Below are 18,005 nucleotides of genomic sequence, written 5' to 3'. Positions count from 1 at the left end.
TTTTCATGCCCCCCTCATCTGCCTCCTTTCCCGAACTCAGTGGGGCCTGAAAATTCAGTCCCATGTTTATTCTCTTGACCCTTCAACAGAATGGGGTAAGACGATTTCTGACTGGTACATGTAATGATGTTGTAAATGCATTCATAAAGGTTTCTGCTGTTTGGTATTTCTAGCAAAATAATAAACAGAAATTTGCTGGAGATATGCCAGATTACTGCTGTAGCTCCACAAAATGGCCAGATCCTGAGCAACACTCTCTGCCTCAAGGCAGTCAGGTGCCAGATTTTGTGACTGCAGGTGGCATATGCACCCCCTAGTACCATACATAATAGGTGCTTTCCTGCTGATTCCAAAAACTCCAGTGAGATCAGCACTGGAGAGCCCTGTAAATGTGATCCACAGTGTAACAGTAGGATCGCAATATAGCTGTTGAGATCATGGCCCACATATGTGTGGGGTCACAAGCTTTTAGAAACTGTTTGTGATTTTATTGGAAATAGAAAAGCTTGCAAGGAAAATCGTCATGAATATACTTACTATTTTGCAACACACAAGGGACAATTTTTGCCCCATTTTCAGATGGGAACAGGGTAGGTATTCAGCTGTAAATTACAGCGCAGCACTTACCATCCATTCCCGCCAGCATTGATTTTGCTGCAATTTTGCAATGGTCCAGGAAACGGACAGGAGCCTACTTACAATAGTTTATCGGGGTTCTAAGCCATATTTAGCACCTCAATACAATTTTGATCTCCCACGGCCAAACCAGTGATCCTTAAAGGCCACTCAGAAAATAGTTTTTTTTTTATCAGTGATTGAAGTTTTACCGACCACTGTTGGTTCCTCCATGTCTTCTCCCCTTAATGCTCCACTGGTAGCTTGGGTCCAAGCTGCCTGTCAGTGCTGATAGTTTGTCAGTATTATTGTAATGAGGCCCGATCATGAAAATGTTTCAGACTTTGCACCAATGTCAACAGACTGGCATAGTGGACACCCTGCCCACCCCACACCATATTTACACGATAGTCAAAAATCCCTTCATAATGTCAAGGGAGTGCTTACCTCAATACCAATTTGTGGATCAGTAGTACTGCCACCAACCCATTTACTTGCCTGTACACCTCCTTAAGTCCCAGCAATAGTTTACTGTTGCTGTTATTGGTGAAAAGGGAAATCTGACTCCCCATTAATTGCTACCAGCAACTCGTAAAATATGTTAGTACTAGTTATGACCTTTGGAAGTAAATATTTTTAAAGTGGAAGAAAATGTTTTACTGATATTTTTGGATTTGTAGTTCTGAAAATTTTGTAGAATCACATTTTATAGCCTTTTCTGTTTCATTAATTGATTAAACACGGTACATTAGGATCTGCTGACTACATGTATTTTTTGTGAATGATGTTGCACCTTTTCTTTCAGGGTGAGAGTATGGATACCTTTAATTGGGGAGTACGAAGGCGCTCTCTTGACAGCCTAGACAAGGGGGATATGCAGCTTCTGGAGGAGAATCAGCTTTCAGGAAGCACACCCAGTCTAAATAAAATTAATCATGAGGATTCAGATGAGTCCTCTGAAGAGGAGGCGCTCACAGCAAGCCAGATTCTGACACGATCACAACTAGTATGTCAATGTTTTTTAATTTATCATGCCAATCGTGAAAAGAACTAAAAAATAAAATGCACAACATAGATTAAAATTTGATAGCATCTTCCATCAGAACCTAGACGTATAAAATGTTGTGTTTAAACTACTTAAAGTGAATTCTAAAAGTAAATATATATTTGAATTTGAAAGTTTTCTTTGAAGGTATTTTCTCCTGTTTCCGTACTAGGTCTTCACAGCACACACACTTACATCAAGAAAATAATCAAGCAGGCAAATAGAATATTTCTCTGTGTAGCTGAGCTTAAAAATTAAATGTCTTTATTATCAATTAATTGCATCCATAAAGAAAGAATTATGTGAGGAACTGGGATGTGCCGGAGAATTTACTCCACAGTCCGTTTGCATCATATCTATGCTGGTCAGTTCATGTTTTATTTCTTTGTACAAAAGATAGTAAAAATTTTCACACTTAAACATTCATAAGTGAGGATCTTTCACAATCCTGAAGAAACTACCTCAACATAACAAGAATAATATCCTTGTGACATTCTAGTAGTGTGTTCGCTGAACTGAATTCATTTTCTAATATCACAAAGATTGTAAGTTTTCTATTTATACATTCAGAAATTGCTATTTCTGACTTATGAACTCATCATCCATTTTAGTATCAGTAAGGGTAATTTTTACAACATTTTTTTTTCTATTTAGCTCAATATAATACTTTGTTTAATTCCAATTCTAATACCATATTTATCAGATAAAAGCCAACCGACAGTAATAACCCCAGTGTTTGAAGCACATTTTTAGATGCCAAAATTTCTTCTTCCAAACTCTAATCATTATGAAAAGTATTAGAAAGCTATAGAGTGCGTTTACACACACTGGAGAGCTGTCAGCCATTTTGATATATCTTGCTGCTTAACACAGATGAAATGGTTTGATGATTTCTTGTGGGACATATGGGGCAATTTTGAGGCAGAATGGATAAGCGGATGATTGTTTCTACAGACACTGCAGTTACAGCATGATCCAAAATCAATTAGCACCCAATAAAAGTGTTTTTATTGTTCCCCCAATCTTAAAATTTTGTCTGTTTGGACAAATCAAAAACTGTTAGCTAAAATTAAAGCTCATGGAATTGAGGCAAATTATTGACCTGGCTAGAAGATTGGTTAGATGATAAAATAGAGGAGTAGGGATAATAGGTATGTACTCAAATTGGAAGGAAGTGACTACTGGTGTCCTACAAGGATTTGCTCTGAGGCCTCACTATTCACTATATTTATTCATGACTTGGATAACATAATGATGATGATGTCAGATTCTTCATAGGCAAAGATCATGAGAAGGTTTGTCTCTGACCGTTGGTGACTGAAGAGGCCAATTCTTGATCTGCAGGCTCTTGAGCAGTTGGGGCACAATAACCCCTGGTTTGGAAGGACTGTGGTATAAGCAGACTCCTTCAGTTGTCTGCACCTTTCTTCAGAAGCCTCACGTCTGTTTGTTTCAAACTTGTAGGCTGCTTTGCTGGTTGTATCTGTTGGTAGCCTCCTGCTCCCACACCCATTGGTCAATGTCAGCCAGAGAGAGCTGTCTTTTCAGTTGATCTTTGAACCGTTGGCAAGGTGTACCTCAATCCTGCTTACCGTAGTTCACCATAAAGCACTGCTTTTGGTATTCTGGATTTCTCCATGTGTTACACATGTCCTGCCCAGCGCAGTTGGTATTGTAAGAGAATGCCAGGCAGATTGGCCCTGTTGAGGACTTCATTGTTTGTGGTGATGTTCTGCCACTTGATCATGTTGGATCGAAGACAGCGCTAATGGAAGCACTCCAGCAGTTGCACTTGTTTTCTATACAGACCCATACAAGAGGGTGGTGTTTACAGCTTCTCTGTGTAATTGAATTTTGTTGGAGATGCATAGTGAACAGACACACTTCGAATCGGCCAAAGGAGCTGTTGGCCTTTGGTCGATTCTCTATATCCTTGTTGACAGTGGTATAATTTGAGATAATGCTACCTAAACTGTTCTACTCCATTGAAGTTGCTACTGTCAGTGCTGATTTGCAGTGAATTATAATTTCCTCTGGGCCATGGTTGGTACAACATTTTTGTTTTCTTTTAGGCTAATATTAAGGCCAAAGGCATTTGCTGCCTCAGAAACAATAGTCAGCAAACAGAAGTTCAACAATAAACTCTTCTGTGATTTTGGTGTATGCCAGTAGTCATCACAGATCTGTTCAGAAGCAAATGTATATGCCCTTTGTCAAGCCTGCCTTTGCCTCCTGGATAACACATTAGAAAGCCATATATCCAAGTTCGCCAATGACACAAAGATTAGTGGCATAATAAGTAGTGTAGATGACAACATAAAATTAGAGATATTGATAGATTAAGTGAATGAGAAAAACTGTGGCAGATGGATTTAAGCACAGGTAAGTGTGAGGTCATCCATTTTGGACCAAAGAAGGATAGATCCCAAGTATTTTTAAAATAGTGAAATGCTAGGAACAGTAGTGGTCCAAAGAGATTTAGGGGTCAATGTAAACAGACCACTAAAATGTAGTGGGAAGGTACAAAAAAAACCAAAAGATTAATGAAATGTTAGCTTTATATCCAAAGGGCTAGATTTATAAAGGGGAGAAAAATTTTGCTGTAACTATACAAAGCACTGGTGAGACCACATTTGGAGTACTGCGTACAGCTCTGGACACTGCACCTTGGAATGGATATATTGTCATTCGAAGGTTGTGCAGTGCAGATTTACCAGAATGTTGATCAGGGCTCCATGTATCAAATTACAAAGAAAAAATTACATCAGCTGGCTTTTATTACCTGAGATTTAGAAGGTGAGGGGTGGATTTTATTGAGGTTATTAGGATTTTGAAATTCAGAGGAGAAGAAACTTTCTGCTATTGGAGTCTAGGACAAGGGGACATAACCTTAAAATCAGAGTCAGGCCATTCAGGAGAGAGTTAGCAAAAATTTCACACAAAGGGTGATCAAAGTGTACAATCTTCTCCCACAAAAAGTAGATTGTGGCTCAATTAATATTAAATGAGATTGATCTTTTTGCTAACCAATAATAGAGTCAAAGTGGGTGAAAGGAGTTAGGGTAGGGATCAACCACGGTCTCATTGAATGGGGGAAACACGCTTCAAGCCTAATGGGCTACTCCTGCTTCTATGTTCCTAGACCCTGCGGGCCATCAGCAGCAGCAGAATTGTACTCGACCACAATCTGTAACCTCATGGCCTGGCATATCCCCCACTCTACCATTACCGTCAAGCCAGGAGACCAACCCTGGTTCAATGAAGAGTGCAGGAGGGCACGCCAGGAGCAGCACCAGGCATACCTCAAAATGAGGTGTCAACCTGGTGAAGCTACAACCCAGGACTACTTGCATGCCAAACTGCATAAGCAGCATGCAATAGACAGAGCTAAGCGATCCCACAACCAATGTATCAGATCTAAGCTCTGCAGTCCTGCCACATCCAGTGGTGAATGGTGGTAGACAATTAAACAACTAACTGGAGGAGGTGGCTCTACAAATCCACATCTTCAATGATGGGGGAGCCTAGCATATCAGTGCAAAAGATAAGGCAGAAGCATTGGCAACCATCTTCAGCCAGAAGTGCCGGGTTGATGATCCATCTCGGCCCGCTCCTGAAGTCCCTAGCATTACAGATGCCAGACTTCAGCCAATTCGATTCACTCCACGTGATATCAGAAAGCGACTGAAGGCACTGGATACTGCAAAGGCTATGGGTCCAGACAATATTCCGGCAATAGTACTGAAGGCCTGTGCTCCAGAACTTGCCGCAACCCTAGCCAAGCTGTTCCAGTATAGCTACAACACTGGCATCTACCCTGCAATGTGGAAAATTGCCCAGGTATGCCCTGTACAGAAAAAGCAGGACAAGTCCAACCCGGCCAATTACCACCCCATCAGTCTACTCTCAATTGTCAGTAAAGTGATGGAAGGTGTCATCAACAGTGCTATCAAGCAGCACTTGCTTCGCAATAACCTGCTCTGTTTGGGTTCCGCCAGGGCCACTCAGCTCCTGACCTCATTACAGCCTTGGTTCAAACATGGACAAAAGAGCTGAACTCAAGAGGTGAGGTGAGAGTGACTGCCCTTGCCATCAAGACAGCATTTGACCGAGTATGGCATCAATGAGCCCTAGCAAAACTGGAGTCAATGGGAATCAGGGGGAAAACTCTCTGCTGGTTGGAGTCATACCTAGCGCAAAGGAAGATGGCTGTGGTTGTTGGAGGTCAATTATCTGAGCTCCAGGACATCACTGCAGGAGTTCCTCAGGGTAGTGTCCAAGGCCCAACCATCTTCAGCTGCTTCATCAATGACCTTCCTTCAATCATAAGGTCAGAAGTGGGGATGTTCGCTGATGATTGCACAATGTTCAGCACCATTCGCAACTCCTCAAATACTGAAGCAGTCCGTGTAGAAACGCAGCAAGACCTGGACAATATCCAGGCTTGGGCTGATAAGTGGCAAGTAACATTTGCGCCACACAAGTGCCAGGCAATGACCATCTCCAACAAGAGAGAATCTAACCATCTCCCCTTGACATTCAATGGCATTACCATCACTGAATCCCCCACTACCAACATCCTAGGGGCTACCATTGACCTGAAACTGAACTGGAGTAGCCATATAAATACAGTGGCTACAAGAGCTGGTCAGAGGTTAGGAATCCTGAGGTGAGTAACTCAGCTCCTGACTCCCCAAAGCCTGTCCACCATCTACAAGGCACAAGTCAGGAGTGTGATGGAATACTCTCCACTTGCCTGGATGGGTGCAGCTCCAACAACACTCGAAGCTCGACACCATCCAGAATAAAACAGCCCGCTTGATTAGCACACTATCCACGAACATTCACTCCCTCCACCACCGGCGCACAGTGGCAGCAGTGTGTACCATCTACAAGATGCACTGCAGCAACGCACCAAGGCTCCTTAGCACCTTCCAAACCCGCGACCTCTACCACCTCAAAGGACAAGAGCAGCAGATGCATGGGAACATCACCACCTGCAAGTTCCCGTCCAAGGCGCACACCATCCTGACTTGGAACTATATCGCCGTTCCTTCACTGTCGCTGGGTCAAAATCCTGGAACTCCCTTCCTAACAGCATTGTGGGTGTACCTACCTCACATGGACTGCAGTGTTTAAGAAGGCATCTCACCACCACCTTCTCCAGGGCAATTGGGGATGGGAAATAAATGCTGGTATAGCCAGTGATGCCCACATCCAATGAATGAATAAAAAAGACAGAATTTAATTCAATTTTGAAAGGTAAATTTCAGTACTTTAATGAAAAAAGTTATGCTTTAAAGCAGCCAACATTATAATATTGCACCTGGAGAACACCATTATTTCTGCTCTAAGTTAGAGAAGGTTAATTTTGGTAGATTTTAGAGTTTTAGCTCATGAAGAAATTACATCATTTAAAACAAATGTAATACCTAAAACAAATGCAAAGAAATTTCATCAATTGTTTACTGATTTTTTAACATGTCAAAAATTAAGTTTTTGATTGATTTCCATTTGTCTACTCAAGGATCTTCAAATTATACTGCGCAATATATTGCAGTATTTTGTTAGACATTATATATGCTTATAACACAGGTACATATAAGGTTTAATTTAGTTCCGACTGGCATCATATGCATTCAAATCATAATGGTAATACTGATATTTTCTTAAATTTGTGTTCTGTAGATGATGAATTTTGTACCTACTGAAGACACAAGTCACATGGATTCGCTATCAACCTCAGGCGACACAGCTTCTGCAGATCCACTTTCAGTAAACACAAGGACCCCTAGTTTGGAGGTCTCTCTGGCTGATGAAACAGACCAGCAGGTGCCTGGGAGGTCAAAGGTGAAGGAGCTTTGGTGGCATGCCAATCAATATTCATTATAAATGATTTCCATGTTTCTTCTCTGTTTATCATAATTTTGGGACTAAGTGGTATGGGTAGTCTTTGATAATGGTGGCTTGGTCATGTGTGGATTTGCATGTTTTTTAACCTCTTGCTGAACTGTTCTTAGCAGTGGAAATGGGTCATTAAGGAGTTTGCACTTTAAGAATATAATTATTGGAAACTGCCTGTTGCTAATTTATACTAATTTATTTCACAACGAAACTTGATTTTGCAAAGTGCTATGATCATTAAAAAGGTTCTGAATGGGTTGAGGCTATGGTTTATCCTGTTAACCATATGTTCATATCAAAGGGGTGGATATTTGCATGTGCAATTTTGAATCTGTGGTGTCTGGGAGAATACTCTATTGCTCTAAGGCCATACTTGCTGGTATCCAGCCAAAATATTACACCCCAGCTCTTCAAAAATTACCAACGACATTTCAACACAAGTGGATATAGTCACAAGTCCGATGAGGAAAAGGTTACTGTTTCTGAGATGAAGGTTGGTGAGAAATAAACTCTAATTTATAAGTGCTGTATGAGGAAGTATTGTAAAAATAATTTAAGGAAAATGTATAATTCCAAGATAAAAACAGATTATCTTAAACATTATTCTTATTCTAAGTTACTTTTAACTTGCATAATTGGCAATTAAACGATAACCATATTAAAAATTGTATTTAATGTGTATTTTAGTGTTAATTTCTAATACTTTTAATTATCCACCATGTATAGCAAGATGATGCTGTTTTGAGACATTTTCTGAATATTGGATTGGGGCAGTTCTGTGTTACTTTCTGCTACCATGTTGTTAAAACAAAGAACTCATTTATTAGGACACTGATCACCCAATAGGAAATCTGACTGCTGTCAGCAACACAGATAGCGATAAGGGCTGACCTCTCGTTATCACTAAGTTAATGCAGCATGCAGTGCAGAACCAGAAATCTGGAAACGCAATCAGGACTGTACTGCAAACCTTTTTCTGAACAGTTCAGCCAAGGGAAGCATGTAGTTGAGGATGAGTGGGAAATGCTGTGAAATATTGGATGGAATAAACATAATGAAAGAGGAAATATTAAGGGGTTTAGCATTTTTGAAAGTGGATGAATCACCAGGCTTGGATGAAATGTATCCTAGCTGTTAAGAGAAACAAGGAAGGAAATAGTGGAGGCTCTGTCCATCATTTTGGAGTCCTCTCTGGGTACTGACATGGTGCCGGCGGCTAACAAGGAAGATCGATGAGGGTAATGTGTTTGATGTAGTCTACATTTTAGCAAGGCTTTTGACAAGGTCATGGCAGGCTGGTCAGAAAAGTAAAAGCCCATGCGATCCAAGAGAAAGTGACACATTGGATCCAAAATTGGTTCAGTGGCAGGAAGCAAAGTGTATTGGGCAACAGGTGTTTGTGACTGGAAGGCTGTTTCCTGTAGGATTCAGCAGGGCTAAGTACAAGATCCCTTGCTTTTCATAGTATATGTTAATGATTTAGACTTAAATGTAGAGCGCATGGCTAAGAAGTTTACACATGATACAAAATTAGCCATGTAGTTAGTAGTGAAAAAGAAAGCTGTAGACTGCAGGAAATATCAGTGGGCTTGTCAGGTGGGCAGTAAAGTGGAAAATAGAATTCAATTCAGAAGTATGAGGTAATGCCTTTGGAGAGGGTAAACAATGCAAAGAAATACACAATAACTGGTCAGCTTCTGAGAATTGTAGAGGAACAGAGGGACTTTGGCGTGCATGCCCACAAACCCCTGAAGGTAGAAGGACAGGTAGATAAAGTGGTTAAGAAGGCATATGGGATACGTTTCTTTATTAACCAAGGCATGTAATATAAGAGCAGTGAGGTTGTGTGAGAACTGTATAAAACACTAATGATGCCACAGCTAGAATACTGCATACAGTTCTGGTCTACAGGAAGGATGTGATGACACTAGAGAGGTGTCATGCAGACCCCCACCTGCCAAGAATGAGGCATATTAATTTTGTCATATGAACATTAATTTTAAACTGTTGCTGGAGTGAAGAAATGACTGGTTAAAGAGATCACCAGACATTTGGGCTGGAAGGACATTTGCATACTAAGAGGTGCTGCTTGTGGAGACAAAAGACCATTCTCTGCTCTAATTAACCCAAATGGATTTTGATCACCAGACATTGAAGGTGCAAGGAAGTGCATTCCAGGGACTGCTAAGATCATACTATCCACAAATCTCAGAGGAGAGACTGTTCCACATGGCTAACCTGCTGGGCAACCTGGGGTTTTTTTTTTTGAATTGTGCCACACAGAAAGGAACAGAGGGCAGTTTGCATGAAACTGGAACAAGGAAGCCTCTCTCCTGGTTGTCTCTCTCGCTTTCTGCCAAGCCACCGGACCCACGGAAGACACGTAAACCTCAAGGGAAAAGACTCCAACATCGAAACAAGTTGAAGCATGTACTGGGCCCCAATAAACAGCAGATCTTACTGGCAACCAAAGGCTCCACATTGAACTCAATTATAATTCTGATGTTCTTCTTCTTAGAGATACAGCACTAAAACAGGCCCTTCGGCCCACCGAGTCTGTGCAGACCAAGAACCACCCATTTATACTAACCCTACAGTAATCCCATATTCCCTACCGCCTACCTACATCAGGGGCAATTTACAATGACCAATTTACCCATCACCTGCAAGTCTTTGGCGGTGGGAGGAAACCGGAGCACCCGGCGAAAACTCACGCAGTCACAGGGAGAACTTGCAAACTCCGCACAAGCAGTACCCAGAATTGAACCCGGGTCCCAGGAGCTGTGAGGCTGCGGTGCTAACCACTGCGCCACTGTGCCGCCCAAACTTTTCCACTTTTAGTCTTTTCTACTTTTTCTGTCTCTATCTGCATGTGTTTATTCCGTATGCATGCTAGTGTGGTTGTGTTGCATATTCGTAGTCGTTAACCGGATTAGAGTTGAAGATTAATAAACTTCCACCTTTCTTGTTTAAATCTAAGGAAACCTATCTGATTTCTTTGCATTACAATTGGAGCAGTGAACAAGGATTCACTGAGGGGGAGCTAGAAAACAATGTTTTAAAATTAAACCCTGTTATGGTTAAACCAGGCAAAGGCTGAGAGGGAACCCCTACACCCCTTCTCACCTGGTCGTAACAGAGGGTACAGAGGAGCAATGCAATGATGTTGCCAGGAATGGAGAATTTTCGCTATGAGGGAGGATTGGATAGGCTGGGGTTGTTTTGTTTGGAACAGAGGAGGCTGAGTAAAGGCCGGCTTGGGTCTGCAAATGAAACCCGACCCAGCCCGAGTCCTTTCATTTTTTTTCCCGCACCCAACCCGACCACACCACCTGGAATGTTCAGTTAACCTAGCTTCCATTTTTCACTTTTTAAGCTTGTGCAGATAAGCAACAAAAACTGTAACTGGATTTGAAAGGTTGTTTAAAAATTACATCAAGATTGGAGCCACATACCGGAGGTGGTGATAGTGTGTCCGACCCGGCCCAAGCCTGAATGCCAGACCCGGAAGAGCGACCCGACTTAAACCTAACAAATGTCTGGTCCCGTCTGGTTCAGGTCAGGTAGCCATGCTCTTGAGGCTGAGGGGTGATTTCATTAAGGTTTATAAAATTATGAGGGGCTTCGAGGGACTGGATAGGAAGGACCTATATCTCTTAGCAGAGAATAACCAGGGGGCATAGATTTAAAGTAATTAGTAGAAGGATTAGATAGAGGTTGAGAATTTTTTTCTCTTAGAGGGCGGTGGGGATCTGGAACTCACTTCTTGAAAGGGTGGTAGAGGCAGAAACCCTCATTGCATTTAAAAAGTACTTGGATATATGCTGGAAGTGCCATAACCTACAAGGCTATGGACCAAGAGCTCGTTTTCAGCCAACACACACACAATAGGTTGAACGGTCTCCTTCTGTGCTGTAAATTTCAATGACTCTATGATTGAGCAGGCTAACGTTCTGGGTTTGATCTGGCTCTTGTTGTACATTCGCTCTGAAGCCATTCTCTGGTATCTGACAGGAATTATGAGCCACGTATGCAGGCCATGTCCTTGTTGCCCAATATCCAGCCTGAAACCTCATGGCTTGGTTGGAATAAAGGCGATACAGAGGGCAGAAGCAAGATGAACAAATTGTGACTGCTGTCTGGAAGCCAGGCAAAGACCTGCATGATATCTGTGGTTGCAAACAAGTGGAACATTGAGGGAGAGGAATTTTTCTCTATTCAGAATGATGATGATGAGAATGCAAGGGAATGTGGATGCAGTCTATTGCACCTTTTAGATCCTTGGGAAGCCTGTAATATGGGCCAGCCTCTTGCTTTCTCTGTCTATTCGGAAAGTGATGTAACTATTTCTCCTGCTATAGAGTGCTTTGATCTCCCCTAATACAATGGTGAACAGCAAACTGCGAGAAGTTGCTGATTTCACCTGCTGCAGCCTTGAAACAAACCCCTGGTTCAAGGACTTTCTGTTAATAAGTGTGCCCACATAGCCCAACGCCTAATTATATGATGGTGTACACATAGACCTCCCCATGATCAGAACTGGCTATTAAGTCTTTCGCACATGCCCTCAGGTATGCTTCTTTGAACTTTCCAAGGATGGACTGAAGCACTTTGTGAGACGAGGCCAGATACTAATTAGTAAACTTTACAGGCAGTAAGGGAATGACAGCATAATAGATGCAATCAAATCTCACCTTGATTTGGCTAACTACAGAAGCCTCTTAACAAACAAGGAATATGTAAAAAATACATCACATTATTCCAGCTGTGGGCTCACAACTTTTTCTGGCCAGCCTTCTGTTCCTCGCCAGCTGTAGGCTTGAGATAACTATGCTTTCCCTCATTCAACCTGGCTTCGTGCCCAGACCTAGCTGCTTGACTGACTTCCTCTGTGTCCTCTTGTCTTTTCTTCCATATGTGTACCCAGGAAGTGGTAAATTTGCCCTCTAACTTCTTTCCCAGTCAGTGTTTCACCAGTGAACCTATCAACCAAACTGACTACTTCTCTTCCACCCTATAATTCTCAAAACACAACATTTAAACCTAAATCATTCCAAGGTGATTGTCAAGATTCAATCCCATTTTATCTGCATTTTTATTAATCCCAGTAGATTTTTTTTTCCTCCCCCATCTCCCATATGGAATGACAGCAATATCCTATTAGGATGTGAAGCTAATCTAATTCCAAAAAAATATTGTCATTGCAGGCCCCCCCCCCACCTGCCAAGCATGAGGCTTATTAATTTTCCACATGGACATTAAATTTCACACTGTTGTTGAAGTGAAGAAAGGACTTGCTTTAAAACAAATTGCCAGATCTTGGCTGGAAAGACATGTTCATATTGTCAGACAGTGTTTGGAAGGACAAAGCAGCCATTCGCTGACACATTCAACCCACAATGAACCCTTGGCTGGAAAGATATTTGCATATTAACAGTGCTTGAAATGTGTCCCTGACACATTTAACCCACATTGGACATTTGATCACCAGACATTGAAGGTGGGGGAGCTCGCATTCCAGGTTGACTGCTAAGCTGGCCGAATACACAAACAGACATGGTCAAACCAGCTAGTCACATGACTAACTTGGGCAACCTGAGTTTTTTTTTTTTGAATTTGTGCAAACAGTTTGGGTAGAAAGCAGGATGCTTCTGTCCGCTCCCATCTCTTTCTCTCAGAACTCTCAATCCACTGAAGACACATGAACCCCAAGAGAGAAAAGTCTCCTACAGCAAACAAGCTTTAAGAAGAATACTGGCCCCAACAAAAAGATCTACCTTCAATAAAGGACACTACAATGAGCTTGAGGAACCAGTACACAAAAAACCTCCTCAAATATTGCCTCAAACCTTTCCACTTTAGTTCTTCTGTTTTCTTTCGGTCTCTATATCTGCATGTGTGTATCGCGTATGCATGCTCGTGTGGGCGTGTCGTGTATCCATAGGCGTTAACCAAATTAGAATTTAAATTTAATAAATTTCAACTTTTCTTCTTTAAACCTTAGAAAGCCTGTTTGTGCTGGTTTCTTTGTCTTATATTCAAGATGGCGTTAGTCAGCAGGTTGCAGAGAAGTGGGCTGCTGAAAGTTTTAGTCAGGGACAGCTGGCACCGTGTGCTGGCCACTCTGAACCAGGAGAATCTCCTTCTGAGCTGCGAGCAACCCGGGGTCCCCGCCACCTGGAATGGTCTCACCGGCGGAGCCGGCTCGCAGAGTCCTCAGCCTGGATCCCAAAGTCCGAAAGCCACCGGGATCCAGAATGCCTACACCAAGTCCCCGAGAGCATCAGCAACAAGAAATGCATCTGGGTCATCAAGCATGAAGTCATGAGCTTGGGAATCAGCATCAAGGGAGGCAGGGAAAACAAGATGTCAATCCTGATCTCAAAAATCTTCAAAGGTCTGGCAGCCGACAAGACCAAGGCTCTATCTGTGGGGGACGCCATCGTAACATTCTGGAGCCCCCCTCGCACCCCCTTACTCCCCCTCCTCTTCCCACCGGCATCCACCTATCCCTGAGTAAGGGCCCTAACAACCCCACTGCCTTGTGGGAGTCTCGGGAGAGACCAAGGTTAAGGGAGTAAACCCTAACAGAAAATCCGGAGCGGAACCCCGAAGGCGGTCATGTGTCACCTTTGGCATGTTTCCAGCAGGTCCTGTAGCCATACAAGTGGCAAACGTCATGCTCTGCACTCCTTTAGACCCCACAGGAAGGCCGAAAGGGGGGTTTTGACACTTGGGCAACTCGCAGCCTCTATACGTCCGCCCAGGCATGCGCCATGGAGAGGTGACTCCATAGTCGCCTCACAGCGACCAAAACAACACGGAAGGCAGCAGTTACGGGTTATAAGCCCAGCTCAATTGGCGTAAAGACTGGGCGCCACAGGTTGCCTTTGTCGGTGGGAGAGGTCATCGCATCTCACTGGACAGCAACCGCCCGCCTCAAACCAGGCAACCCCTGGTCAGTAAGGTTCTGTCCCGCCACAGTCCACCTGCTTCAATGGGTGCTTGGAACTCAGGGTCATTGCCTGACAAGTGGACTGTAACACCGCACCAAACAGCATGACAAAAAAAAGAAAGAAGGTACCAGCCCTTTGTTTTGCAAGCTGGAAGTCCGAACTATGTGTCCTGGCTTGTCAGACAACCTGACGCAAATCAACGATTCTCGGAAGACCGCCATCAATAACAATGAGCTCAGTAGACTCAATGTGGACATGACAGCACTTCAGGAGACACGCCTCCCTGCGAGCGGATCTCTAACAGAGCAAGACGACACCTTCTTCTGGCAGGGTAGGGATCCTGAAGAACCAAAACAGCATGGAGTGGGCTTCACCAGCAGAAACTCCTTGCTCAGCATGATGGAGCCACCTTCAAATGGCTCGGAATGCATACTGTCCATCCGACTGCTCACCGCCTCTGGCCCAGTACACCTACTCAGCATCTATGCTCCAACACTCTGCTCCCCACCTGAAGCTAAAGACCAGTTTTACGAGGAACTCCATAATATCATTAGTAGCATCCCCAATACCGAACATCTGTTCCTGCTGGGGGGCTTTAATGCCAGGTTTGGGGCCGACCATGACTCCTGGCCCTCCTGCCTTGGACGCTATGGTATTGGAAGGATGAATGAGGAATGGACAGAGACTGCTTGAGTTGTGTACCTACCATAATCTCTGCATCACCAGCTCGTTCTTTCATACTAAACCCTGTCACCAGGTTTTTTGGAGGCACCCAAGATCACTGTCGTTGGCACCAGCTGGACCTCATCTCTTAAACAGCGTTCAAATCACACACGGCTTCCACAGTGCGGACTGCGACACCGACCACTCCCTGGTGTGCAGCAAGGTTAGACTCAAACCAAAGAAGCTGCACCACTCCAAGCAGAAGGGCTGCCCACACATCAACACCAGCAGAATTTCCTATCCACAGCTGTTACGTAAGTTTCTAAATTCAGTTGAAAAAGCCCTTCAAAACACTCCTACAGGGGATGCAGAGACTAAGTGGGCCCACATCAGAGGCACCGTCGATGACTCAGCAATGACCACCTACGGCAAACGTGTGAAGCAGAACGCAGATTGGTTTCAATCTCAATTTGAAGAGCTGGAACCTGTCATAGCCACTAAGCGCATTGCACTGTTGAACTACAAGAAAGCCCCCAGCAAGTTAACATCCGTAGCACTTAAAGCAGCCAGAAGCGCTGCAAAAAGAACAGCCAGGCGCTGTGCAAATGACTACTGGCAACCCCTATGCAGTCATTCAGCTGGCCTCTGACACCGGAAACATCAGAGAGGAATGAATGATGGCATTGAGAACTTTTGGGCCAACCATCAAGAAGATCGCCTTCCTTCAAGTCTAAATCAGGGGACAAAATCACTGACCAACACAAGCAAATGGACCGCTCGGTGGACCGCTACCTAGAACTGTACTCCAGGGAAAATGTCACAGAGACCGCCCTCAATGCAGCCCAGTCTCTGCCAGTCATGGATGAGCTGGACGAACAGCCAACAAAATCGGAACTCGGTGATGCCATTGATTCTCTAGCCAGTGGAAAAATCCCTGGGAAGGACGGCATTACCCCTGAAATAATCAAGAGTGCCAAGCCTGCTATACTTTCAGCACTCTACGAACTGCTGTGCCTCTGCTGGGATGAGGGAGCAGTACATGCGCGATGCCAATATCGTCACCCTCCATAAGAATGAGGGTGACCCCGGTGACTGCAACAACTACCGTAGAATCTCCCTGCTCAGCATAGTGGGGAAAGTCTTCGCTCGAGTCGCTTTAAACAGGCTCCAGAAGCTGGCTGAGCGTGTCTACCCTGAGGCACAGTGTGGCTTTCGAGCCACCATTGAAATGCTGTTCTCCCTTCGCCAGCTACAGGAGAAATGCCAAGAACAACAGATGTCCCTCTACATTGCTTTCATTGATCTCACCAAAGCCTTTGACCTCGTCAGCAGACGTGGTCTCTTCAGACTACTAGAAAAGATCGGATGTCCACCAAAGCTGCTAAGTATCATCACCTCATTCCATGACAATATGAAAGGCACAATTCAACATAGCGGCGCCTCATCAGACCCCTTTCCTATCCTAAGTGGCGTGAAACAGGGCTGTGTTCTCGCACCTACACTGTTTGGGATCATCTTCTCCCTGCTGCTCTCATATGCGTTCAAGTCTTCAGAAGAAGGAATTTTCCTCCACACAAGATCAGGTGGCAGGTTGTTCAACCTTGCCCGTCTTAGAGTGAAGACCAAAGTACGGAAAGTCCTCATCAGGGAACTCCTCTTTACTGATGCTGCATTAACATCTCACACTGAAGAGAGTCTGCAGAGACTCATCGACAGGATTGCGGCTGCCTGCAATGGATTTGGCCTAACCATCAGCCTCAAGAAAATGAACATCATGGGACAGGATGTCAGAAATGCTCCATCCATCAATATCGGCGACCACGCTCTGGAAGTGGTTCAAGAGTTCACCTACCTAGGTTCAACTATCACCAGTAACCTGTCTCTCGATGCCGAAATCAACAAGCGCATGGGAAAGGCTAAGAGAGTGTGGGGAAAATGGCGCACTGACATGGAACACAAAAGACCGAATGTATCAAGCCTGTGTCCTCAGTACCTTGCTCTACGGCAGCGAGGCCTGGACAACGTATGTCAGCCAAGAGCGGCGTCTCAACTCATTCCATCTTCGCTGCCTCAGGAGAATCCTTGGCATCAGGTGGCAGGACCGTATCTCCAACACAGAAGTCCTCGAGGTGGCCAACATCCCCAGCATATACACCCTACTGAGCCAGCGGCACTTGAGATGGCTTGGCCATGTGAGCCACATGGATGATGGCAGGATCCCCAAGGACACATTGTACAGCGAGCTCGTCACCAGTATCAGACCCACCGGCCGTCCATGTCTCCACTTTAAAGAGGTCTGCAAACGCGACATGAAGTCCTGTGACATTGACCACAAGTCGTGGGAGTCAATTGCCAGATATCGCCAGAGCTGGTGGACAGCCATAAAGGCGGGGCTAAAGTGTGGCAAGTCAAAGAGATTTAGCAATTGGCAGGAAAAAAGACAGAAGCCAAGGGGAGAGCCAACTGTGTAACAGCCCCGACAACCAATTTTAACTGCAGCACCTGTGGAAGAGTCTGTCACTCTAGAATTGGCCTTTACAGCCACTCCAGGCACTGCTTTACAAACCACTGACCACCTCCAGGCACTTACCCATTGTCTCTCGAGACAAGGAGGCCAAAGAAGAATTGGAAAACCGTGAACAAGGTTTCACCAAGGGGGAGCTAAAACAGAGTGTGTTTAAAAATAAAACCCTGTTACAGCTTGACCAAGTGAAGGCTGAAAGGGAACCCTGGACCTCTTTCTCACCTGGTCATAGCTGTGTCAAAATGGATTATATAAAAAAAAAGACCAATAAGCCTTGTGGAAGGCATTAACGCCTGCC

The 18,005-nt window shown here is 44.1% G+C and overlaps 1 protein-coding gene across 5 annotated transcripts in view; it reads left to right on the top strand.

Moving 5' to 3' along the window:
• Window positions 1–18,005, top strand: part of LOC137371258 (protein furry homolog) — a 532,970-nt gene that overhangs the window by 455,809 nt on the left and 59,156 nt on the right. For all 5 annotated transcript variants that reach the window (XM_068033517.1, XM_068033516.1, XM_068033514.1 and 2 more), the window contains 2 exons: window positions 1,421–1,621; window positions 7,349–7,510. In XM_068033517.1, coding sequence (XP_067889618.1) covers window positions 1,421–1,621; window positions 7,349–7,510 — 363 coding nt within the window. The remainder of the gene's footprint in view (window positions 1–1,420; window positions 1,622–7,348; window positions 7,511–18,005) is intronic.

This window comes from Heterodontus francisci, chromosome 6 (genome assembly GCF_036365525.1).
Source record: "Heterodontus francisci isolate sHetFra1 chromosome 6, sHetFra1.hap1, whole genome shotgun sequence".
NCBI classification, from domain to species: Eukaryota; Metazoa; Chordata; class Chondrichthyes; order Heterodontiformes; family Heterodontidae; genus Heterodontus; species Heterodontus francisci.
This window is presented reverse-complemented; position numbering and strand designations above follow the sequence as displayed.